General features: G+C 37.5%; 2 protein-coding genes and 1 pseudogene across 10 annotated transcripts in view; 1 reads left to right on the top strand and 2 right to left on the bottom strand.

The window, feature by feature from the left end:
- Positions 1–13,459, top strand: part of acaca (acetyl-CoA carboxylase alpha) — a 52,760-nt gene extending 39,301 nt beyond the window's left edge. For all 9 annotated transcript variants that reach the window (XM_052591770.1, XM_052591765.1, XM_052591771.1 and 6 more), the window contains 13 exons: positions 1,910–2,030; positions 2,299–2,409; positions 5,593–5,736; positions 5,809–5,929; positions 6,431–6,527; positions 7,357–7,453; positions 7,534–7,669; positions 7,752–7,929; positions 8,422–8,534; positions 9,467–9,621; positions 9,794–9,964; positions 11,333–11,469; positions 12,172–13,459. In XM_052591770.1, coding sequence (XP_052447730.1) covers positions 1,910–2,030; positions 2,299–2,409; positions 5,593–5,736; positions 5,809–5,929; positions 6,431–6,527; positions 7,357–7,453; positions 7,534–7,669; positions 7,752–7,929; positions 8,422–8,534; positions 9,467–9,621; positions 9,794–9,964; positions 11,333–11,469; positions 12,172–12,298 — 1,708 coding nt within the window. In that variant the 3' untranslated portion in view covers positions 12,299–13,459. The remainder of the gene's footprint in view (positions 1–1,909; positions 2,031–2,298; positions 2,410–5,592; positions 5,737–5,808; positions 5,930–6,430; positions 6,528–7,356; positions 7,454–7,533; positions 7,670–7,751; positions 7,930–8,421; positions 8,535–9,466; positions 9,622–9,793; positions 9,965–11,332; positions 11,470–12,171) is intronic.
- Positions 13,460–15,438: 1,979 nt separating this feature from the next.
- On the bottom strand, positions 15,439–22,160 carry LOC127988297 (protein AATF-like; annotated as a pseudogene).
- LOC127993965 (LIM/homeobox protein Lhx1-like) overlaps positions 22,080–26,746 on the bottom strand; it is a 16,016-nt gene continuing 11,349 nt past the window's right edge. Inside the window, exons 2-5 of the mRNA XM_052591764.1 lie at positions 25,281–25,504; positions 24,802–25,076; positions 23,625–23,790; positions 22,080–23,017 (exon numbers count right to left, since the gene is read on the bottom strand). Coding sequence (XP_052447724.1) covers positions 22,644–23,017; positions 23,625–23,790; positions 24,802–25,076; positions 25,281–25,504 — 1,039 coding nt within the window. The 3' untranslated portion in view covers positions 22,080–22,643. The remainder of the gene's footprint in view (positions 23,018–23,624; positions 23,791–24,801; positions 25,077–25,280; positions 25,505–26,746) is intronic.

Raw genomic sequence — 26,746 nt, 5'->3', positions numbered from 1 at the left:
TAACCAAATATGTACACTATTAATTTTTTTAAAATAATTAAACAATTAAAAACTCACAAACAAGCAGAAAAAGAAAATAAAGAATTCCAAAAGTTCAGTATGCGTTGCGAAAGCTAGACAGACAATACCAGCAAATATGCGCCTATAAGACCCAGTGACGTAGAAAGCGACCACTTACAGGAGATGCTGAGTTATGAAAAGGAGCAAGCATTGCCAGCTGACAGCGACCGGCTTTTGTGGTGAAAGATTGGCAGTAATACTCCCACCTTGCGCAGCCTAATTGCTTTGAATTCCTAAATCATAAATGCAGCTGGGTTGAAGCCTGCAGTGATGTTTTTCATTTATGTTATGGCAGCAGTCCCCTCTGTTTATATATTTTTTCGAGAATGTTGCACTCCTGTTGCTTTTTGTTACTCTGCACGAAACTTATTCCAATTAGAGCTGAAGATCTTGGGTTTGGTCGGGTTCGGGCTTTATTTATATAATCTTACGCGGGCTCGGCCAGGCTCGTGCTTGCGCTCCGGTTTGCGAGGTAAATGAGCGGTCGTGATGTGTTTCGATTAGCGTGAGAAAGATGCGAAAATGGATGCCGAGTAGGTGTAACCGGAGGCTTGCCTCTGGCGAATATGTTTTGGTTGCACCAGCAACTAAAGCAAAGTCTGAGGTTTGGAAAAGTTTTGACCGTGTTTATAATGAGAATAATGAGTGAATAATGACGCACCATCAGTGATCACAGGAATTTTAAATTAAAATTTATCTTAATTTAATTTGTTAAAAAAGACTCGTTTTATTGGTGCGTTGGTCTTTTTATAGGCTAAATGAGCCTATTTAGAGTGCTGATATGTTACGATGTCACAGAGGACTTATTTTATTTCTTGATTCCAACTTCCAAGTGGCCTAGTCTACATTAGTTATGAATAAATTATGCTAAAACATGTATAAATGACTCATTCTTGACAAAAGGCAAAAGAGCTGTGTGTGTATGCGCATATTTGAATGTCAGGCTGTAAACGGGTTTGGGCTTTTAAAAAGATGTCAATCAAAATGTACTCGTCGGGCTCGGGCCGAAACCTGTCAGGCCTAACTTTTAAGGCCTGATTACAGCTCTAATGCCAATAAATAATAAATATTGCTGACTTGTGTGTTTCCAACGCTCTCTTTACATTCATCTGTTATTTGGCTTTTTTTTGACATGGAAAATCGATTTTACAATCGATTCAGTGCACACTTATGTCTTAAAAATCGAAAATGCTTTTTTCACAAAAGTGACAGCCCTACAGTGGGCAAATGCATAAAGCACAGAATAATTTGAAATCACGAGTTTAAAGTTTAAAGCATTCAATTGACTGACCATCACACAGAGAACACACGATCATGCCGGATAAAAATGCACACTTCACAAAATCTCACAGCTGGATTCAACTAAGTTTGTAAGGTTTGTGAATTTAAATCTTCATTATTCATTCAAGGATTTTTTTAAATTATATAATGCGTATTTGCTTAATGCTGATGGCAAACAAGAAAGTATTATAATGTTTGCCTTTCTATTACTAATAATATAAAAGCAATCTATCCGTATTAGACGGAGCTGTTAACAACTACAGTAAACAAGAGGGAGAGTGTGAGTACTGTGTGCTCTGACTCTGCCGTTCTCAGTGCCTCAAAATAAAAGTCCCACCTCTAACACATTGGCCAAGCAGAGAAACTTATGGGCCGATGCCGTTATTTGAAAAAAATGCCAAATATCGGTCGACTACTAATTGTTAATGCTTTTATATCTGGTATAAGAACATGGGGGTTTTGCAGATTAGTTTCAGTAAATGGTTGGGCTGGGAGATTTATTTAATTTTTTATTTTTTTTCTACTGTAATCTAAATTCTCCTCTTATGGAACATTTGTGTCTTTGCAGGTATAAGATCACTGATATCATTGGTAAAGAGGAGGGCTTGGGTGTGGAGAACTTGAGAGGTTCTGGCATGATCGCAGGTGAATCTTCGCTGGCATATGAGGATATCATCACCATGAACCTAGTACGCTGACAGAACACACACACACACTTTTTATAAACTATGGCAAAGATTTGGCGAAGAGTTCCACTCTGGTATATTCATAAGAACTCATAAGCAATAAATTAAGTAAAGCTTTACCATTGCGATAAAAAAAAAAAAAAAAATATATATATATATATATATATATATATATATATATATATATATATATCTATATATATATATATCTTTTATACAGAAGTGTCTATGTCATAGTGTTTTGAGCATCTGTGTGTTTGGTGGTGCTCAGGTGACTTGCAGGGCCATTGGAATTGGAGCATATCTGGTGAGACTGGGCCAAAGAACCATACAGGTGGAGAACTCTCACATCATCCTGACTGGAGCTGGAGCTCTCAATAAGGTCAGCTGCACCACTGCATGTGTTTTCTGGTTTAGATCTAGAATCCACTACATGCCAACTGTGCCTCCTCAAAGCATTTTTATAATTCAAGTAGTAAGTATGCTTTGTATATTTTCAGAGGTCTTCTCTGTTGTTTAGTTGCTTCTATGAAAGATGGCATTTGCACATAAATTGCCTATTCACTCTGCTGATAAGGGCATTTTAATTGGGCTCTCTTTTAATTGCATTAATTAATTTGATTGGGCAGAGAGAGGAATTGTGACAGGTAAGCGTGAACTCCAAAAGCCTTGTGTGCACTCAACTATGACCCAAGTAAATGAATCCCTAATTCATGCAATTACCGCAACTGCGTTACAATATGACTTTTATGAATCAGACAGTTTCTTATTTTACTGGTGACAGTGATTGGATGTGGTTGGCTGTGCATTCAAGCACGTGTTAAGGGAACAGTCCACCCAAAAATTTAAATTCTCTCATCATTTATTCATCCCTCATGTCATTCCAAACCCATATAGCTTTATTTCATAAAACACAAAAGGAGACAATTTGGTAGCACTTTTTACAGTCTTGTTCCGCGTGTACATTATGTACTTATACAGTAGAAATAACTGAGTTATAACTACGTACTATACCTAAACCTATACTTAACCCTAGTTATATTATACTAACCAGTACTTTCTTGGGTAAGTACATTGTAAGTACATGTACTATAAAATAAAGTATAACTAAAAATGTGTACATGCCAAGGGGGTCTACTGATTTTAGGCTTAAAAAAGGAAACAAAAGTACCCCATGTGCTTTATTGGGAACAGAATTAATTTTTTTTACAAACCGAGGGACCGTATAAAAACTGATATCTCAGTATAGAGACAATAGAAGTCACTTGCCATGATGGAAAAACAAATGTGTTTCTCTAGGTTTATAATTCACCTCTCATTGATTGCCATCCCCCCGTGTCTCTCTCTCTCTCTCTCTCCCGTCATCATGCTGCAGCTCCTGCAGGAATAATAGAATGAGAAGCGTGAAGTTGTTATTTGCATAGAAATTTGCAGGCTGATGCCTGGGGCTGAGACCGGGGAGGGACACCCATATCATGTACCATATCATGTCTGCAAGGGCGTCTTAACTGTTACTAAAAAGTCTTATTTAGAGTTACCTTTCCGTGGTTGGTCAAACCTTTGTGATTCTATCACTGTGGAAGGTATGGAAGAGTTCAGTTTTAAATTATCCACTTGAACAAAAGAAAGTACATACCAGACACATTAATGCTGTCTGGCGTTGGAGTCAATGCCCTGACCAAAACTTGATTCCCAAAATTCAAAACTAGATTGTAGATTCCCAAAACCAGACCTCTTGCACTCCAGATATATGAGACCATAAGCGGAGATATACTGTAGATGCTGTCCAAAGGAGCTTTCAAACTAGCAGTTTAGTTTTAGCATTTTGGGAATTTATGCAACTAGCAACTTCACATTCATTTTCAAAATGACTAACGACTAATCAGTGTATGAATAGATAAAGGGAGACAAAATCAGAGTTTTGATGTTGTCCCAGAGGCATAAAAACCCCATAGCTTTCCGCCACTCAGTGACACCCGGGTTCTTCCCGGGTCATTGACAGCATTGAGTGAAGAACAGACTTTCCTCACCCTCCAACACTGGGCTTACTGCCTGTGTGACAGTATTGATCCACACAGCCCCAGGACCTCCATATCACTGACACTGCCATAACACACAATACACACACCATGCTTCCTAGTTTTGTGTTTCCTCAAGCAAGAAGCAAGAAGAGTTAGTGACATCACACTGATCAACATAAAGTCTGGTCTACGTTGCAGCTTATTCTGGCCAAGAATCGCCCAACTCATTACAATCTCTTGTCAAGGTGGCACCATCAATTATACGTTAAGGGAATTGTTCGCACAGTCATAAAGAGTCAAAGTCAAAGTTCTTAGAACTTATTAGCATCATTGCAATGCTTGATTGACCCGAGGTGTGGTGCTGTAGCTTGACTCCTGAATCTATTCAGGAGTTCAATAGCAGTAATATGAAAAGGCTAGTGGGACATGTCTGACCAACATGTAAAATGACCAACCACAGTTCTTTTTATTAATTTTTAATTTGATGTTTATGGGCAGGAGCTAATATAAAATCAACGGTTCCACAATATTAGACTGGTGTGCAACAAAGTGATTGCTAATTCTCATCATGGCATATCAGTCTCCATGAAGACAACAGACAACAATTAAGAAATCCTGGGGAATCCTGGGGATTTGAACCCCCAACCTTGTTCTTGATAGCACAGTGCTCTACCAATTGAGCTACAGGAACACTTTAATTTCAAACCAACTTTGACCGGAGCAAAGATGTTTTGTAGTTAATTTTGCTGTTTAATCACTTCCAAATTGCTATTGGCCTTTGATAGCATTTCAGGTTAATTTCTTCTCTCACTTACCAGAATAGTAACCTACTTTGAACTAATGTTTACCCTTGAGCAAAGAACACTTGGCGAAGAAACTTCTCCAAGAGTATTTCATGGCTTTAACTGAAGTACTAACCATTTCACAGACCAATGCATAAAATAAAGTTCTTGAGGATATCCTCTCACCATCTGCCTTAAAACTGCTCAGTATCTTATTCAATGTAATGTGTCTCACAAACATACTTTACGTGATCCAGCAACTAGTTCTTCTTCAGAAATACTCACTCTCGTTCAAGATAAGATTTGTTTTCATCACACACACGATTATATAGAGCATATATAACCAGCAGTGAAATGTGAGTCAGGTCCGCTCCATGGACAATGCAATTATTATTAGAATACAGCAGATATTAAAATATACATAAATTTAGGTATCAAATAATGAAATAAGTAAACAGTAAAAATATAAGAAAAAATATATATATACATATATGTATATGTATACTGTAGAATCAAATATAGAATAGAACATAATGTGCATGAAAGTATACTGTATATAGGAGTATACAGGAATGTGCAAGAGGCGAATGTGCCAACAGGTAGTGACACTCAGTGTGTCAATGTGAGGTAGAGAATGATGAATATCTTACTGATTAAGTGAATAATAAGTGGAGACAAGTGAATGCCAAGCAAAAAGCATGTTGCCAGTGTTGCAGACTTGAGCAAAACTTCTTCATTCACTGCTTTTGTCTTTCTCCACAGGTTCTGGGTCGTGAGGTGTACACCTCCAATAACCAGCTGGGTGGAGTACAGATCATGCACAATAATGGAGTCACACACACCACTGTGTGCGATGATTTTGAGGGAGTGTTTACATTACTGATCTGGCTGTCTTACATGCCAAAGGTATGCAGAAGACACTGTGACATGAAACCCAGAGAATCTCCTTTCGAGTCTAACACTGCTGTTCTCTTTCAGAATAAGTCGAGTCCTGTGCCGATGCTCAGTGCTAAAGATCCCATCGATCGGCCAGTGGAGTTTGTTCCTACGAAGGCACCTTACGACCCACGCTGGATGTTAGCAGGACGTCCCAGTCAGAGTGAGTAGATGCTGCAACCCTACACTTCATTACGTTTAGCTCTGTTGACCGCATCTGTGGAAAGATTTTTAATGTAGACCCTCTTAGATGTACTTCCATTGTAAGTGCCCAAATAAACAAGGGACTTTTTCTGTGTCAGTGACATTATGCTGTCAAAAGTGCTAAGCGATGTGGTGTTAGATGGAGGAAGTGTCCAGATGACTGTGGTCTGAGGGTTTATGTTTGAGGCACAGGACTAGGTCTCTCCACTCAGAGATAAGATACTCTGGGATATATGGAGTGTTTTTTATTGGCGAGACAGATTACACATCACTGTAATTGTCACAGTGAGGTGGGGAGATATCGAGAGCAGGTGGCAGGGAGAAGAATCTTTGTCTCAGTGTATTTGAATGTTAACCTCTTCCTGGAGCAAGCCTGTGCTTCCACTCGGTTAAACTCAACATATCTCTGAGGAAGATAGGATGCTAATGTAGCTCTAACAGGCTCTCTCCTTCCATACAGACACTAAGGGTGCGTGGGTGAGTGGGTTCTTTGACCACGGCTCTTTTCTGGAGATCATGCAGCCGTGGGCACAGAGTGTAATCGTCGGGCGGGCCAGGTAAGCACCAATAAATACTGTCACCTCAAAATGTACTGGGACTCTTAGGGAAGTCCTAAAACTTGTAGATGGCACTTATTGACTGATAGATGGTCTGATATTATAATGCAAACAAACTACTGTAGAGCTCTTAAAACTAACGCCTTTTAAAGGGGTTTTTCTTGAGAAGAATGCTTGTTATTGTTATCATTATTATTATTATTATTATTATTATTATTATTATTATTATTTTAAATAAATGGCAAATGCTCTGACACATATTCACAATTACTTACTTTTGTAATGATTAACCACACATCTGAGCCTTTACACTCCTCTGTGAACTTGTGTTGACCTCTGACCTCAATTCCTATGGGGCAGCGTTTGTCAATTGAGAAGGTCCTGCTCTGATAAATGCACTTTGAAAAGTCCTTGGGGGAACATTTGTTTCACATCAGTCTTCTGATCCATACTCCTTTAGTTATCTGCCACAATACAGATTGACAATGAATGGTTCGGTTTTATTTACCATTTAGAGTATTTGTCTGCATGATAAAACCTTAAAAAATAAATAAACATTTTATTCATTGTTGGAATTATGTAATTTATTTATTAAATCCACTGAATGAAGAAGTATAATTATAAATTGTAGTTAGTTTAGACAACGCCTAATTTTAAATAATCACTTTTTTTGTTTTACAAAATATTGTTTTACTAATAAATATTTTAAATAAATATTTATTGTTCATATTTATTATTATTATTATTATTATTATTATTATTTGATATTGTTGAGCATTAGTATAAGCTTTCCCTGTGTAATACACATTCACAATTTGTCAATTTGTAGGTTGGGCGGGATCCCTACTGGAGTCGTTGCAGTGGAAACCCGGTCGGTGGAGCTCTCAATCCCAGCTGACCCAGCGAATTTGGACTCGGAAGCCAAGGTGACCACTTAGAAACACTCACACCCTGACACTTGATTTCTTTTAGTGAGATGACCAGTGTTTTATGTTGTTTCCTGCAGATCATCCAACAAGCAGGGCAAGTGTGGTTCCCTGACTCTGCTTTTAAGACTGCACAGGCCATTAAAGACTTCAACAGAGAGGGGCTTCCACTCATGGTGTTTGCCAACTGGAGGGGCTTCTCTGGAGGGATGAAAGGTCAGTTACGTGAAATGAAGTAGGATGTGCTTGAGTGAGCTATGATGGTCTCTGCTAACACCTCATGCTCTCCTGTCCTCAGACATGTATGACCAGGTGCTGAAGTTTGGCGCATATATAGTGGACGGGCTGAGAGAATACAAGCAGCCAGTGTTGGTGTACATCCCTCCACAAGCAGAGCTCAGGGGAGGATCATGGGTCGTCATAGACCCCACCATCAACCTTCGCCACATGGAGATGTATGCAGATAAGGACAGCCGGTAAGAACCAGTTTTGTTTGATATTGTGCATTGCATCTTTTTATTTTTGTTTTATGTAAACATAACTAACAGTGTATTGAAAAGACATTTATTGTGCTTTGTTTTGATGTGCTTGGTTTTGTTCTGTTTAGCTGTGTTTGGCTTTGTATGGTTTTGTTTTGTTTGGTTGTGTTTGGTTTTGTTTGATTTGGATGGTTTGACTTGGTATGTTTTTTTTTTCTTTGGCTTTGGTGTTTGTTTTTAGGTTTTTTGTTGTTTGGTGTGTTTTGTTTGTGGTTTGTCATTGTCATCTTTTTTTTTTTTTTTTTGGTAAGAGTGTATTAACACTGCATAAAATATGAATAAATAAATAAAAATAAGTGATCAGACCTTACAGGCAAGCCATTTTAAGTGATGATGCAATTAAAGCAGTTTCAAAAAGTTTCAAACAGATTCATTGTAATACCCTGTTTGAATAAACTGATTCATGAGTGATGTGTGTGTGTTCTGCAGTGGTGGAGTGTTAGAGCCTGAAGGCACGGTAGAGATCAAGTTCCGTAAAAAAGACCTGGTGAAGACCATGAGGCGGGTGGACCCTGTATACATGGGGCTTGCAGAAAGATTGGGTTAGTTGTTTACAGTGCTCTCTTTCTCCACTGAAATCCTATCTTGTTTTATTGGGCGTGTTTGAGTGTTATATTAAAGCACCTCATCGCTGCTGATAGTGTCGACATTTTCTCTAATCCCTGAAGAGACGTGTCAATCACAGGGGTCTCAGATCAATCAGACACGTTGCTGTTCTGTACCTCCTTCGATCGATTACCCCCTCAGCAGTCACTAAAGAGGACCGTGCCACCATAGTGGCCTGCGGTGTTGCAGGCAGCCACGCTAAATGATTAGCTCTGACGGGATCGATCTCTTTCGAACAGCCACAGGCTGATGTGTGATACTGGAATGCTCCTCTGTTGGCTGCACTGTCGTGGTGTTAAATTTTTGCTGATCTTTTATGTATTGAGCTAGAGGCCAATATATAAAATCCAAGATAACGGAATTATGCTCATTAGCTTAAGCTAGCATGAAATCAAAATGGACTTTTTTTAAATGCATGTTTTTTTCCCCACTATTCACCATTGGGTTATTTTACATTTTTCACCAAAATGAAGTAACTTACTTTCCAGTGTAATTTTAGTATTTTAGTAGCAGTTACTGTTTTAAATAATGCAGCCTTTCTAAAATCCTAGTTATAACATTTATATATATATATATATATATATATATATATAACACTATAATTATAACACTAGAAAATAAAATAAAAAATGGCACAATTATGGCAAATAATGATTGATTTGAATATGTTTTACCATTGTGATATCTCCAACTTTCATCCTCCCATTCCAAAAAAAGCTTCAAAGCTACTACCCAAAAAAATTTCAGTTGGACAGTAGTCCTCTGAAACCGCTAAATGCTTGACTGATATACCTGCCTGTTTCCGAAGTACTTTTTTGGTGCATTCCTCATTAATATGCATTTATTCATTCTGCGTTCGTGTTTTCAGGCACCCCAGAATTGAGTGTATCTGAGCGGAAAGAGCTGGAGAGTAAACTGAAAGAGAGAGAAGAGTTCCTGCTGCCCATATATCATCAAGTCGCCGTGCAGTTTGCCGACCTTCATGACACACCGGGCCGTATGCAGGAGAAAGGAGTCATCACTGTCAGTACTCCACTCTTATAGTAGCTTATACTAGTCTGCTCTGCTTTTTCCCACTTTAGTTGTTTTCCGATGTACTTTTGTCTTCATATTTGTCCGTAGTTGAAGAATCAGAAGCTCAAATAAAATATGACCTATGCCATATATGAATCTGGACTTGTGTGTGTGTGTGTAGGATATCCTGGAGTGGCAGACATCTCGACTGTTCTTCTACTGGCGCTTACGGCGGTTATTGTTGGAGGACACTGTTAAGAGGAAAATCCAGTCTGCTAACAGTGAGCTGACGGATGGCCAGGTTCAGGCCATGCTCCGCCGCTGGTTCGTGGAAGCAGAGGGAGCTGTAAAAGTACGTTAACCAAAAACTATTGCATAAACAAAACTCTTTTTTGGTCCAACTTTATATTTAGTGGCACTAACTACTATGTACTTACATAAAAAAATAAGTACAGTGCACTTATTGTGTTCATATTGTATTGTTTAAAAAAAAATTTTTTAAGTCAGATACCTGGCTAAAGGGATACTCCACCCCGAAATGAAAAGATTATTAATCATTATAAGTCATTAATCACTTTACCCCCATGTCGTTCCAAACCCATAAAAGCTTTGTTCGTCTTCGAATAACAATTTAAGACATTTTGGATGAAAATCAGGAGGCTTGTGAATGTCCCATTGACTGCCAAGTAACTTAGACTGTCAAGGTCCAGAAAACTATGAAAGATGTGGTCAGAATAGTCCATCTGCCATCAGTGGTTCAACCGTAACGTTAGGAAGCTAAACAAAAATAATGACTTTATTCAACATTTTGTCTTTGTGCCTCTGCATCATGGTAGCGCCATTTTGTACAATATGAGCTGAACGCAGGCAGCTTACGCTCTTCTGTGTCAGCCACGCTGCAAGGATACGTTTTCAACGTGTATTTAAGCTTTGATTTGAAAAAAAAAAACAGCTCATCCTTGTGGCGTGGAAAACTCAGAATGCTACCTGCTTTTAGTGTTTTTAGGTGATTGTTTAATGAGTGATGAAGTATGATTATTGGTTGACAATATTTGCTAGTTTTATGAAAGACCGACTTCATTTGAGTCTTGAAGATTTTTGATAGCTTTAGTGCATTTTAGATGAAATCCACTGCTCCGTCAACTTAAAAGTTGGTCAGAAGAACTGAATAATTATTTATATTTTTTCTTGAAGAGGTGTGTGGACCAGAGAGTATATGAAAGTTAGAAATTCTCAGAATGGGTGACGTTGCCAAGCTCCAGGCTAGGCCTCAGAAGAGTCACCACACCAGGTCCTGGAGTAGAGCCAAGCCCCCAGGGCAGGTTAAAGTATCTGCAGAAGACGCTGTCTGGACCACTAATACATTACCCTCATCAGAGAGAGCTATCTTAAACTACAATTAATCTCCACCCTGCCATGCACAGATAGCAGAGAAACACGCTGTTTCTTAATTAAAAGCAAACGGATTAAAAATGATAAATATGGGGCATTAAATGTACTTGCCGACTACAAGTGCTTGGGTTTTTTAGAAGCACGGAAGCCCATTAACGCCTCGACAAATCTCCACAAGCACAAGTCCAGCTTTGTTTCAGATCAGCCTGATGTTATCAGTCTAAGCCTAAATGAAGAGCCGTCGATTAGGATTGTGATTTGGTTTTCAAATAGAAACATTGTCAGAAAGTTTGTTTCAAACAAGCTCCATTGTGGCGTTCTCTCGCAGGCTTATCTGTGGGACAGTAATGAGGATGTTGTGGAGTGGTTGGAGAGGCAGCTGGCAGAGGAAGAGGGGGCCAGATCTGTCATCGATGAGAATATCAAATATATCCGCAGGGACCACATCCTCAAACAGATCCGCAGGTAACATCCAGACACCAGCCTCACAAACATGACTTTTCTAGTTGTTCAAGAGTGATTGTGTAAGGATCCAGGATTAGGATTTTGTTAAATATTTTTACTCACAATTTCTATCCGATAAAATATTTTAGAGCTTGGCATAAAGTATTAAAATGTGCATTCTTTATTTTTAAAAATAAACACTTTAAAAGACAGACTTATATATGGAAATCGCGGTTGTTGAGGGAGTTAATCAAAAGAAATAATTTCTACAAATGTGTGTGTGTGTATATATATATATATATATATATATATATATATATATATAAATTATAATAATTATATAATTATAATAATTCTATATTATTATTATTATTATTATTTATTCCTTTTTTTATGTTTTGTACATTTTACAGTTATTATTATTTGTATTAATAATCAATTTAAATTGAAGCAACTGCAGTTGGCGGATACTTGAGTAAAATTGATTGGAATCTGAGTTTGGATTCTTACTAAAAATTTACAATTAAATATATGCAAATATAACTGCATTAATTTAATTATTAATTATTGTGATTTCATGTAATTAATTATTACATCATAGCATTGAATTTTAATTTTAAAATCAATTGATTTTTACACCCCTTATTATCCATGCAAGTATGCAATTGTTAAATAGTTTGTATTTTTAATTAACCCTTGTTTCGGTCATTGTATCTTTTTTAGCCTGGTTCAAGCTAACCCTGAAGTGGCCATGGACTCCATTGTTCACATGACCCAGCACATTTCTCCCACGCAGCGTGCTGAGGTGGTCCGGATCCTATCCACCATGGACGCCCCTGCGTCAACGTAGAGCCCTGTTTACACAATCATCTCAGATGCCTGATGTTACTGAAAACTGGAACTAGAGGAGCCAACATGGCAATTTGACTGTCTTTACATTGTTGGCTATGATTCTGAAAGTATGAGTTCTAACAGATACTCAGAGTCAGTACTTATGAATGCACATCAATGTGCACCTTTAGAAACACTAAAATGTAAAAAAAAGAAAAAAAGTGTTGTCATTTATAGTTTTCAAGTCTAGTCAAGTGCACTTTGAGACTTAGATTGAACAGAGACCAATTGTAGAAGCAAGCTTCCCAAAGCTGCTGTTAGAGGATTTCTGTTTGAGAGAGAACTTTGCAACTTAAAAATCAACTTTTCACTTTATTATGTAACACCCATCCACACTGAGAGCAAGTGATGTCACAACTAGGTCACTCCTGCTTCGGGAGTGATGTAGCTGTATTTCGTCACATCATTTGCTGTGTAGACGTAGTTATTTTCCTTCACATGCAGGATGGTCGACTGAGCCATATGACCTCCTTTCATTCCCTTGTGGCTTAACCAAAAAAAAAAAAAAGTGTTTTTTCTTTTTAAATGTGTATCCACTGGTATTGTACTTATAAATATGATGTTTATTTTTTAGCATAGATGATATAACGCTGAAAAGTCGTTAACTTATTAAACAATAATGTATAAGTGCTGTAGTTCAACATAGTACACTGTACTGTAAGTGCATAACTGTAGATTAGAACATGATTTTTGTTACAACATACATATTCTGGAATGACAGAAGGAGTACAGTGTAGATGTATACTAAACGAAAGCAATGGAGGGGGCTAAGGATACTTGAGAGAGGTGAAGAGAGTATTATAAACAATTTAAACTGGCAGTCATGATGTCTCATTTGCATCATGATAGTTGTCGCCACTACCAGTAAAACCTCAAGCAGCCACTCCAATGCTAGCACTGCCACTTGATTGAATGAAAGTTGAAAATTGTGTCAAGTTCGCTGACATGCTGTGACCCAAACAGGTGCTGGATTGTCTCATGCATCTGTAAGGGTTGCTAAACTTGTTACTGGAGCGATCCGAAGCGTCTCCTTTGTCAAAATATAGGATTTCCTTTTTACTGTGGCAAGCTGTAATTGCATTCTAAACAATGACTATATAATAAATTCTTACATGTTAAATTCTTGGCTCAATCTTAATTGAATATACAGGGTCATGTTATGAAAAACAGGATTTTCTAAAATACTCAATACAAAAGGGCCAAGCACCTAACCGTGAGGTACCCCAGGGGTTAGTTTCTATAAATGAGACCCCTTTCCTCTCTGAAATTCTCTTAAAGATATAACTTTGACTCAATATAATGCTTCGACAATGTTATGCAGGAAATAGGAAAACTCACAACAGCGTACTGTTACTAATTTATGAAGTAAAGATTAAGCTGTTAATGGTGGGCTATCTACAAACCTGATTCCAAAAAAGTTGGGACACTGTACAAATTGTGAATAAAAACAAAATGCAATGATGTGGAAGTTTTACATTTCAATATTTTATTCAGAATACAACATAGATGACATATTAAATGTTTAAACTGATAAAATGTTACATTTTGAATGGAAAAATAAGTTCATTTTAAATTTCATGGCATCAACATATCTCAAAAAAGTTGGGACAAGGCCATGTTTACCACTGTGTGGCATCCCCTCTTCTTTTCATAACAGTCTGCAAATGTCTGGGGACTGAGGAGACAAGTTGCTCAAGTTTAGGAATAGGAATGGTGTCCCATTCTTGTCTAATACAGGCTTCTAGTTGCTCAACTATCTTAGGTCTTCTTTGTCGCATCTTCCTCTTTATGATGCACCAAATGTTTTCTATGGGTGAAAGATCTTGACTGCAGACTGGTCATTTTAATACCAGGATCCTCCTTCTATGCAGCCATGATGTTTTAACTGATGCATTATGTGGTCTGGCATTGTCATGTTGGAAAATACAATGTCTTCCCTGAAAGAGACGACGTCTGGATGGTAGCATATGTTGTTCTAGAACTTGGATATACCTTTTAGCATTGATGGTGGCTTTCCGGATGTGTAAACTGCCCATGCCACACACACTCATGCAACCCCATATCATCAGATATACAGTCTTCTGAACTGAGCGCTGATAACAACTTGGTTTGTCCTTGTCCCCTTTAGACCGAATGACATGGTGTCCCAGTTTTCCAAAAAGAACTTCAAATTTTGATTCGTCTGACCACAGAACAGTTTTCCACTTTGCCACAGCCTTGGCCCTGAGAAAACGCCTGCGCTAGCATGTTTAGATATGGCTTCTTTTTTGACATATAGAGTTTTAGCCGGCAGTGGCGAATAGCACAGTGGATTGTGTTCACCCACAATGTTTTCTGGAAGTATTCCTGTAAATTATTATATTTGTAAATTTCTTTTTTACTCACAATTTGTACAGTGTCCCAACTTTTTTGGAATCGGGTTTGTATGTATAGATGCAATAAAAAAACATCACCTTTAATTCTAAGGATCAAATATGGTGGGAAATTGCACTTTAAAAGTATGCAAATGATCATAGCCCGAGAAAAAATCCTTAAGTTTAGGTGACTGTTTTCTACCACCAGATAATCAGTGCTAGTCTTCATGCTATTCTTTAGTCTTGGGAGAAATCAAATGGCAGACAGAAGGATTCAGGAACACACTTCCATTGATTTATCAATTCAGCAATCATTGTCTCATTCAACACCCTCTTTGTGGGTTTCACACATTCTATTCTCATACTATCTAACGACAATCTGAAACACCAGTTCAATACCCAATTAAAATTATGGCCGCCACAATAGTCAAAGCTTGTGGTGGGTAACTGGAGAAGGTTTCTCTGATACCTCTAATCAGACTGCATTTTACAGAATGCCTCCAGAAAGGGTAAAACTAGGTGCATCAATGAAAATGCTGTCTCTGTTGACAAAATGGTATTTTAATACAAAAAGGCACTAAAATGTCTCATTCAAATCAAAAGAAAAGTTCAGTTTCACTTACAGGTAATCACAAAACAACCGCCTAAGTTTGAGTCGGGGGTCCCTGAAGGATTTCAACTGCAGAAGTGTGTGAAAGCAATGCAGCACATACACACACACTAAGACTAAATGCAGATGTTTCGGTCAGTGTGTCATCACTGGACCATTCGCTAACAGGGAACGAAACTGTTTCGACCTGAAAACAAAAAAACATAACACAATAAATTGAAAACATTACTGTATTTCTCAACTCAAAAGGCCAAATTTAGTGTTCTGCTGAAAGCAACTGATTTTGTCAACGGCCAAATAATATTTTTTTTTAAATGTACCATGTTTTGAACGGTGTCATAGTAACACATCTTAGACATGTTCATATGTAAATACAATACACCCAGTGTAACAGTATACTACTGTTCAAATGTCATATATAAACAATTAATCCAAGGATGCATTGAGTGAGATTTACAATTCATAATGTTAATATATGTATATATGTATGTGTGTTTTATTTATTTATTTATTTATTTATTTATTTTACTTTCTATTCATCAAGGAATCCTGAAAATAGCATTACTGGTTCCACAAAATATTAAGCAGCACAACTGCTTTCAGCATTGATAAGGAGAAATATATCCTGAGCACCAAATCAGCATATTAGCATTTTAAATTGTAATATTTCATATTACTTGTTTTTACTTTATATTTTACCTAACAATCTTAAATAAACCTGCCAACTGAGGATTAAAAGCAGAAATGCTAAGATTACACTTTTATAAAGTAATTGCATTAATTTTACTTGGGTATTATTTGAGCTGTAAATTTGTTCTCATCATGTTTATGGCTGTTTTAGGGACTCCATGGTACCAAAAAATTGGAAAATAACCTGGTATAAAATGAGAGAAAATAATTTATATTAAAGTGACACGAGAAACTCCACAATCTCCCTTTAAACCATCTGTAACTAAAGGCCACAAATCCTAATAGATGGCCCTATTTAATGCACAAAAGCACACATGCACTGTCCTGAGATTGAGGAGCTAATGTCCCAGCGGGGCAGGGGTGAGGCCAGGCTAACAGGCCCATCCTTAATCTGAAATCCCTGTTAGAAATGCACAACCAGCATTCAGGATTACGGCATACTGCCGCCGTCACACAACACATACATTCTGATCCAAACAGAACCCGGAGAAGCAGAGGAGTAAAGGAGAGATGCTCCCATCTCTACTGATGAGGTTTACCCAGGACCCAGATTCCCCGGCTCTCACCATCACCCCATCAGGGGCAAATGCACTGTGATTATCTCTTAAGCCCCAGCAGAATTTGCATGCTGCATGTCTGCTTGCTTGACCTTATGCAAGAGAGAGAAAGAGAGAGTGTGCACCCCATCCAGCAACGTCGGCATTAACATTCATGGGGCCAGTGGTGCGTGTCGGGACTGTGGAGCCAGAGTTGAGATACGGCATAGTGGCTGTGGAAGCAGGCTGAGGGAATGTGTTTATGTGTGTGAGTGTATATTGCTGCACGAGGAAAAGGTCGCCTATAATTCCTCATTGGCAAAGGTCATCGGTCACTCTCTAATACCATCGGCATACATCATTATTACTGTAGTTCAGCGATTGTTATGTAAATAAAACCAATCCAGAAAGCACATGCGTTACTATGTGTGTGTGGCTGGCAAAGGTCAGGCTTCAGTTTGTGTCAACTATGCCTCTGATAACAGTCCCACTGATTCACAGAATCAGACAATGATCATGATTCACACCACACACCCTTTGCTGTGCATTTTCATTGGACTTGAGCTAGTTTTCTTTGTTTTGGCTTTGCTGTATCCACAAATTGTTAATTATTTCACCAAAATAAATGGGAAAAAATTATTTCCCAATTATTTCACCAAAATAAATGGGAAAAAATTATTTCCTTCTGAAGCATCATTGAGCATTTGAACTTTTTGTAATAGTTGCATGTACGTTCCTCAGTTGTCCTCAGTGTGAAAAGATGGATCTCAAAAACACAATCATTGTTGGAAAGGGTTCAATTATGCAAAAGATGTTGGAAAACCAAAGAATTTGTGGGACAGGAAGGATTTTTTCTGAAGAACAGCAGGTAGTTTAACTGTTCAGGACAAACAAGGCACTCACCAACAACTATCATAAAACAAAACAAAACCAGCTGTTGATCATCCAGGTAACAGCACAATATAAGAAATCAAGTATGTAAACTTTTAACAGGGTCATTTTTATAAATTCAACTTATGGACTATATGTTAACATCTTTTATGTGACATTTTATTCAGGTCAGTACTAAAAAAAATAACATGCCTTTTGTATGTTCCCTCTTATTTGCTAAAACATAAATTTTGCAGATACTGCAAAGTGTACGTACAATTTTGTCCACATCTGTATGAAAGACGAGGCAAATGGAGATTTTGTGTGTGGTCTCCCGGTCTGCTTAAAGATTTAGGCATTATAAGGCATTATAGTTCAGCGCCATTCATTTCTGTCACCTTCTTGAGTGCTTCATGTTTTCGTCCTTTGCGTGCTCAAGTAGCACAGAACCCTTAAAAATAGTCACTGAGAGAAAACAATAAGAAGACTATAGAGAGAAGATCAGTGGATTTAATGGTTTTGATTTACAGTTAGGGTTTCCGTGTTTTATTAAAGGAAAATTGTATCATTTATCATTCCAAATCTGTATGATTGTATTCCAAGGAAAACAAAAGTAGCTATTTAGCAGAATGTTGAAGCTCTTATTCATATAAAGTCAATATTTACTGCTACAGCAATTTGATAGCTTTGAGTGAGAAACAGAACTATTTAAGAAAGGTGAGTAAAAAAAAAAAAAAAGCAGGACTATGATATCCATTTGTTTTTAGAAATATCTGATAGGTAGTGCCATTATGTACGATGTGCTTCTACATCTGCATCTTTACATATAATATGATACCATGTTACAGTGACGGGAATCACTTACTAATGTACACCAACCTGCTGAAGGTGTCATATTCATGTACAACATCGTATTCAAAGGTTATACTGTGTAACAAGCAAAAATACAAGTTTAGATATTACCATTATCTAATCAAATATGCACTAATTTCCCAAAATTTCCAGAACAGAAACCTGAAAATTGGATAAAGCCAGGTTCAAAATTCTTGCTTTATTTTGGTGGTTGTTTTTGGTGGTTGTTTTAGTGTAAACGTGCTACTGAAGCAGAGATTTTTAGTTCAGGGAATGGAACCACTGGAAAACAAAACAAAAGCAAAGAGAGAAGGGGGATTAAAAGTGAAATCTTTGAAATGTGTGAGTGTTTGTGTATGTGCATATCTCCACAGTGTGTTTGATTAGCGTGTTCTCTGTTTGAGGAGGATTACGGCTGGCTGACAGGACAGAGAAACACACAACTGAACCATTAATTAAACACACACACACACACCTACAACTTCCTGCTGGTGTCCCCACGGCACAGTAACATAGACTGGCATAAAGGCCCGCTCAAATCATATACTGACAACACTGACAGTTAAAAGGACAAGTCACTCTTAAAAATGAACGCTGTCATAATTTATTCCAAGCCCACTTGTTTTCTATTTTTTAATGGAACATTTAGCAGAATGTTCTAGCTGCTCTAATAAGATGTTCAGGCTGTTCATCACATGAAGCTATGATTTAGAATATAGTGTTTCCATGTTCCACAGCTTTAGGATGAGTGAATGGGACAGATTTTCATTAGTGTGTGAACTATGCCTCTAGACAACTTTATATATCTTACGAATGTGAGGGTGTGTGTGTGTGTGTGTGTGTGTATGATCAGACGTCTGACGTTTCAGCAGAAAGAGAAAATCAGACATGAGGAGAACTAAGACGTCACTCACCGGGCTTCATCACTCATGCTGCTGGTGTCTAATGCAGCCATGAAATTCATCAGCTCACTGTGAATGTGAAACCTGACGAAGATTGACAACAAGAGTCTTTCAAATTAAATTCTGACATTTCATTGAGAGCACACACAGTCTGACTCAGAACTCATTTCGATGTTTTTTTCTTTAAAATATCTCCGCATATACATCTAAATGTTTTATATATTTTTGTTTCCATTTTAGTAGAGTAAAAGCCAGTAGTAAAAACTACTTAAAAAAAAACATTTAGTTTGAGTTAACTATGAAGAACTGCAATACTTGTGCTGTAGCATTAAAAACAATAAAACTGCTGTTGATAAGAGTGTATTGTGCAAACTGTCACTCACATTTTTGAACATAGACTTTATAGTGAACGTTCCAAACCTAAATTTTTATAATTCATGAATTAAAACATTTTGTAACATATGATGTACCATTTACATGATAATGCAATGTCTGATTTTAAAATGGGTTTTAAAGGATGAATTTTGAGAATTTAAGTTTTCAGTTGATAAATAATTTCTAAAATGTGGTCTCTTTTTTTTACAAAGTTCAGAACTCCTGTAATGTAGATTTCTGAGGGTGCACTCTTGTCATAAATTAATCTATTACTTTTCCTACATAATTTCTAACACAAAACATTGGTAAAATATATATTTGGGAGTCTTAGACCTTTCCAACGATATATAGTTTGTCAAGATTAGATTAGATTTCATTGTACTATAGTGAAGTAAATGTAGGTGTCCTGTATACGGGACAGGGCGACAGTTAAAGGGTTAAAGAAAATGCCTGTTTTTCATTAATGACAATCATCCTGTCTGGACAAATTAATAAAAATAAAAAAAACACTTACCTGATCTTCCTGCCTTTGCTAGCTTTGGTGTCCACCTTCTTCTTGATTTTACTACGTAGTTTCTGGATGGCAAGCCACTGCCTGTAAGAGCAGACGTTGAGTTATCATGGTCAAACAAACATGTGTATACACACACACACATACTCACTTTCCCATGGCCACTTGATCATTGGGGTCTGTCGCACTTGTTTTGCGCTCAATAAGCTCTCGAAGTAGTTGTGAAAAACCATAGTGAGTGCCCTGACATCACATCAGTCTACTATCTTCTTTATAACTAAGCGTTGTGGTTGACAAAGTAACCGCGTAATAATTCATCCTGCCTGTTTTCTTACCTGGTGGTAAAAGTCATCGCCATCTCTCATCCAGATCTGTAAGGTGCACATTAGCTTTCAGCGCCAGTTCAGCCGCCTGAAACCACAGAGAGTGAGCTCAGTGATGCTTCTAGTAAAAAGTAGATTTACAGTTAAATCAACAGATATATAACCTACTGAAATGGCTGGGTTGATTAGCACTTAATAATGCTAACAACACTAGAGCTAATATGTGACCCTGGAGCACAAAACCAGTCTTTAGTCGCTGGGGTATATTTAAGCAATAGGCAAAAAAAAAAAAAAAAAAAAAACATTGTATGGGTAAAAATTATAAATTTTTCTTTCATCCCAAAAATCATTAGGATATTAAGTAAAGATCATGTTCCATGAAGATATTTAGTAAATTTATCAAAGCTTTTTTACTTTTTGGATTAGTGATATGCATTGCTAAGAGCTTAATTTGAACAAGTTTAAAGACATTTTTTTTTTCAGTATTTTTATTTTTTTGCACCCTCAGATTCCAGATTTTCAAATAGTTGTATCTCGGCCAAATCCCGTCTGATCCTAATAAACCATACATCAATGGAAAGCTTATTTATTCATGTGATGTATAAATCTTGAGACTGGTTCTGTGGTCAAGGGTTTGGTTATATAGTTTTCTTACAACTACAGAGAAGTAGATGAATGAAAACAGAGTTGTGCATTGATAAAAGCAGAGCGGTGTCTAACCTCTCCCTCTGCGACGCTGTTGTCTATTTCAGGTGTGATGGGCTCCAGCTTCCCCAGAACTCTGTATTCAGACCTGCGCATCTGTGTACGTCTCACCAGCCTCTCTTTGTCCATTAAAACCTGCTCCACTTGTGTAAGGATATTCCTGTCATCCTGTGCTCCGAAACCCTGTTTGATGGGAAACACAGAGAGATAGCAAACGAGTGTAGATATATGCATTGTCCTACTGTGTGACATCAGTTTATATGTGTGTGTGTGTGTGTGTGTGTGTGTGTATAAATATATATATATATATATATATATGTGTGTGTGTGTGTGTGTGTGTGTGTGTGTGTATATAATATATAATATAAAGTATTAGGTCACCTGACACCAACTGGGACTTTTTCTCATTCTAAATCCATAGACATGCATTTCAAGTCTGACACCCCTTTGCAGCAATAACAGCTTCGAGTCTTCTGGGAAAACTTTCCACAAGATTTCTTTTCTTTTTTTTGCTCTTGCCTGTTGTGAGTCACCTCTTGTCGTACCATTTCTGCAAGGTTGCATCACGGTAAGGTAGAAACGCAGCGAATCATTTGGCCATAAAGTTGGGATACTCTGCCATTTCAAAAACCTCCCTGTTTTTTTTCCAGACTCCCTGCTATGGGTGTTTTTTTAATGTTTCAGATTTATTGCAGATTATAAAATTCCGCATTGTAGGATTATCACATAACCCTTATTCAGAGACTGATGCATATGAGCCAAGTTCAGTGGAGTTATTTTCAAAAAACAAATGCAGTTTAGGTATTTGAGCTTCTTTTGTCAACATATGTATTTATGGGTTTGTTTAGTGTAATCTTTGTGTAAACACAATATCACACAAACTAGTACAGTGAATCACAAATCAAATATAAATTGAATTCATACAAAATTTTGGTTTCATGCCTGAAGAAAAGGTCTGTGTCAGTATCAAGAGGGTTTTTTAAGTCATCGTTGATATTAAACCCCTGAAGAAAATATACGTAAACAACTGTCTCTCTCCACTGACCATGAAATCATTTTTAGACTCTGTCTTCAGATTCAAGTCATATTTCATTTCAAATAAAGGGTTCGTCTGAACACTTTTAAGTTTCCCTTTTAAAGGCAAATACTCTGAGATTTTGCTAATGGAAACGTCACTCCACCACATGGAGAGCAAAGACTTTGGTGTGAGATTTCAGAAGTGTCATTATGGCAAAGCTTTGAAAGGCAAAGAGATCTGAGTCATCAGATTATGATACACATATATGAATAGACACACCAGGTGTTGTAAATATAAACATTCTGTTTCAATTCTCATTCCCCCATTGTCTACTCTATAGCACCGCTATATGGTCTGCCGACCCATATTTGACATTACACTTTCAAAAGACACAAATGCTTCTTAAATAGATAAATACATTAAATAAATAGCTAAACAAATGAACAAATAAATAGCCAATTATGTCAATAAATTAACTCAATATAAATATTGCTGCTATAAAATCACACATGAACAGTTCATATCCATATCTTTGTGTCCTGATTAGTCTGTTGTTTGCTACCAAACTGTGCCCTTGTTCATCTCTGAGGACAGCTGATTGCTGTATCCATTGCCACTGAGAGAGATCAGGGATGTGAAGGGTGGAGTGGAGTCACACGTGTCAGTGGAGATACTGTGGTTTGAGGCGGGTGCGCTGGGGTCTGGGCTGGGCGAGTCCCCTGGGTGATGTGATATCATCTCACTGTAGCATTGTGTCTCATTGGAGGGGTGGTGTGCTCTGTGATGGTGCTCCATGCTCCCTAGAGGGGTTCCAGCTGGCCCAGAGGAGGGCATGAATCCTAGATCACCTGGAGTCAGGGCTTGGGAGCATGGCGGACCTTGAGGGAAGTAGTCGTAGTTTGACCCCGGGCCATAGTATTCACCTTGATAGTCTGTAAAATAAAATGAGAGTGGTCATGAAATGTATTCAAGATTTCCTATTACACTTCCACACATAAGTAAAATGCAGTATCTCCCAATTTGCCAAGAGAAATCACTTCAGTGTTGATGTAATTGATAGTAGTTCACTGTTGAAGTAATTGACTGTGTAGGGCTGTACGGGTGAAAACGAATCATTGAACGTCAGTACAGCGCTGCTCAATATTTTTATGCATTTTCATATTTAAAACATTAAATATTCTTTATGTATTTTGTTCCACACGTAAGCGTACTTGCTTACTTATTTTTGTATTTTGTAAACATGGAAACATTAATAGAAACATTAACATTAATAGACTTAAATCTGAACAGTTTCTTTTATATATGTATTTTGTGCAACACACTTGTATGCATTTAAATACATACTTGCAAACATATACATTTACATGTTTACAAAAAAAAAGTGCATAACACGTATTCAAATGTATAAAATAATTATTAAGATTTAAGGCTGATCATATATATTTATTGTGGTTATATGTAATGAAAATAGCCTATATTTAGTATAGCATTCAGTTATGATGCATTTTTTATTCTGATTAATATTCATGATGAACTGACCGCCATAAAAAGAGAGAAGGCCGTTGGCCATGAGCTCTCCAGGTTCCAGGCGATCGCCCAGGGCTCTCATTCTCCTCGGACCGCGGAAGAACACGTGTCTCCTGGCGCCCAGCGCGCTCAGCTGCTTCATGCGCCTCTCTTTAGAGCGCCGATTCTGAAACCACACCTGCACAGCAGAAAATACACAACGAGATAGGACATTCATTTCTAGTTTAATAATCGCTAAAAGATTATTTAGAGCAAACCTAAACCTAAGAACTGACCACGGTTCTAGATGTTTTAATTATTATTATTATCATTATTATTATTATTATTATTATATAGGCCTATATTTTTTTTTAAACATTTAACTCAACGCGGTTATTTAGCCTATTGCCAAAATCACGTATTCTTGCCACTGTGCCACATAATTCTCTCATGTAGGCTACTTAAAATCCCATTCGTTATGACCCACGGGTGTTACTGCCGAAAGACAAACCAGCAGTAGCTACCTAGGCCTATGCTATTATTATGTCATTGGGTCTTTTTGTAAATATTTCAGACAATTTCAGTGCACATATTTGTATCAAGCCTTTAATCCAATCAAGTGGACTATACACAATTATACACAATGCAGTTATTAATTAATGTAGGCTACTCTCAGGTTGTTCCAAAAAAAAAAAAAAGATTTTCATAGCCTACGCCATAAGTAAATACTGGCATTAAACGAATAGTTTCGGCTCAGAAATCTGATTGGATGAGTAGTGGCGATAGCCATTCACACGTGACCACACATAAGATGCATTCTGTGCGCCAAGTTGCGTGGAAACCGTAAAAAGACGTACAGTTTAAGGTAATGCACTTGAAGAGGTTGCCGTATATTCTACATATTGGGCTACTTATATTTAAGCTTCTGTTTATTAAAAGTGGCTGCTTTTTATAAAAGCCTATTGCGCTGGCCGTGGTTTAATAAAAACTGTTGGAAACTTAAGGTCGCACGTCAAATGTTTTATCATGCGCTAACGTCTAAATTAACCAGTTTTATTAAAATACCACATAACGTTATACATGATCGGTTACAAAGACAACATCAAGTAAAATAGCCTTAATAAGCAGTTGTTTGACAATGAGGCGAAGCGCCAGTGACTCGCTTTATAATAGGCTTCTTTAATATATTTCCCCATGTTTTCATACTTGCCTGAATGACTCTCATATTAAGGCCTGTCTCCTGCGCCAGCTGCTCTCGGGTGTGTCTGGTAGGTTTAGGGGTCGCGCTGAAGGCAGCTTTCAGAGTCTCCAGCTGCTTGGCTTTGATCGTAGTGCGCGGCCCGCGACGCTTGCCACCCAGACTCTGCTCGTCGTTTTCGTTGTTGCAGACCTCCTTCTCCGACATGTGTCCGGTCTCAGAGTCTTTATAATCGTCCTGTGGGTCTTGAGATTCTGGAGATAAGCTCGGGTCACTGCACGTAGAAACTATAAACAACACAGATAAAACGTTTAGTCATGCCACTATAATATCAAACTATTCTTTCAACATGTGCAACACATTCGAAGACAACGTGATATTACAATAACAATATTACAGAAAAAAATACAGAATCAGCAGACCACGTGAAAAAAAAAATCGTGCAAATTTAGCTATAATTATTAGGTTATGCAATGCCCAAAATGACTTACTTGACGCAAGGTTTGTGTCTTTTCCTATGCTGTTATTTATGTAATCCTCCTTGCAGACAAATTGATGTTCATCTAGAATGTACAGTTCTTCGCCGGTGGAAAGCTGTTTATTGCACATGATGCAGGTGAAACAGTTCAAGTGAAAGACTTTGCTCCGCGCTTTCCGCACTAGATCACTGGGCGAGATTCCCTGCGCGCAGCCTCCGCATTTAGTGCCATAACGTCTGCAGAGAATAACAGAGACATGAAGTCAAATAAGCGAATTACATATAGTTAAAGATCACAAACAAACAGACAAGTAGGCTAACTGTAATAGACCAGTTTTTGAAATAGTCTCTGAGGGAAGATTGTTGCACTGCAGCTGTTTCATTCAATATGTCTTTTCATGAAAAGTAGGTTTTATATAGTAGATTTATTTTATTTCATAAATGTAGGCCTATTTTATTTTCAAAAGGTATTATTGAATTCCAAATCTCACAACAAGTTTATTACATGGATAAATAGTTGTGCACTTTAATTTACAGTTTAAAAAAGCTGCCATAAAAATACAGTGAGCTGCCGAAATCTTTATGCCAACCCGTTCTCATCAGTCTGCGTATAAATAACACGACTTTACACTTTCTATTTGCGTGTAATGCATACGCCAAATGCCATTTTTGCGTGCATATGATACGCCAATCCTTCCCATTAATTTCGGTGGAGAGCAGATGCGTCCAAATAACACGCATCATCTTCAGCGGCAGTGACGTCACCAAGCGAGGCTCGTTCAGTTCACCTGATGCGCGTACACCTTCAAACAGGTAAGCAAGGGTAAATATATTTTTTTATTCTTCTTTTTGTAATGATATCACGTGGTTAAGCGTATTGTTTTAATTATTTCAGTATTTCTGCATCACGTTAGACAGGGCCGTGTTTTTAAAGGGCAGTTTATGCTCCAATTATGGGTCAGTGGGCTGCTCAGCTAGCCTACCATTGTCATTAGCCTAAGCTAACCTGTACTGTTTATAGACCTGTTGCAGTTTTAAATAAATTTATGATGTGACATATGGGTCTTCAGCTTTTAGACATGACTAATACAAGCACAACAAAGCACCCAACCCAATATCGCGTGATAATCGTGATCGTGTAAAAAGTCCACACATTTAGCATATTTTTACAAGACTAGCCTAACTTTTGCTTGACCACGTCATGTGTAGCCAATACACACACAGTAACTACAGCATATTTACCATGCTTCTCCTACTGTAACCGTAGTTTTACTCTGGACTTTGTAACGCACATAACCACGACATTTACTATGGGTTTACCATAGTAACCATAGTTTTACTCTGGTATTTCTAGTTACTAACACACAATAACCACAACATTTACTATGGGTTTACCATAGTAACCATATTTTTACTCTGGTATTTGTATTTACTAACACACAATAACCACAACATTTACTATGGGTTTACCATAGTAAC

Source organism: Carassius gibelio, chromosome A5 (assembly GCF_023724105.1).
Source record: "Carassius gibelio isolate Cgi1373 ecotype wild population from Czech Republic chromosome A5, carGib1.2-hapl.c, whole genome shotgun sequence".
In the NCBI taxonomy this organism is placed as follows: Eukaryota; Metazoa; Chordata; class Actinopteri; order Cypriniformes; family Cyprinidae; genus Carassius; species Carassius gibelio.
Note: the sequence above shows the minus strand (reverse complement) of the source record. Positions and strands in the feature narration are given on the sequence as shown.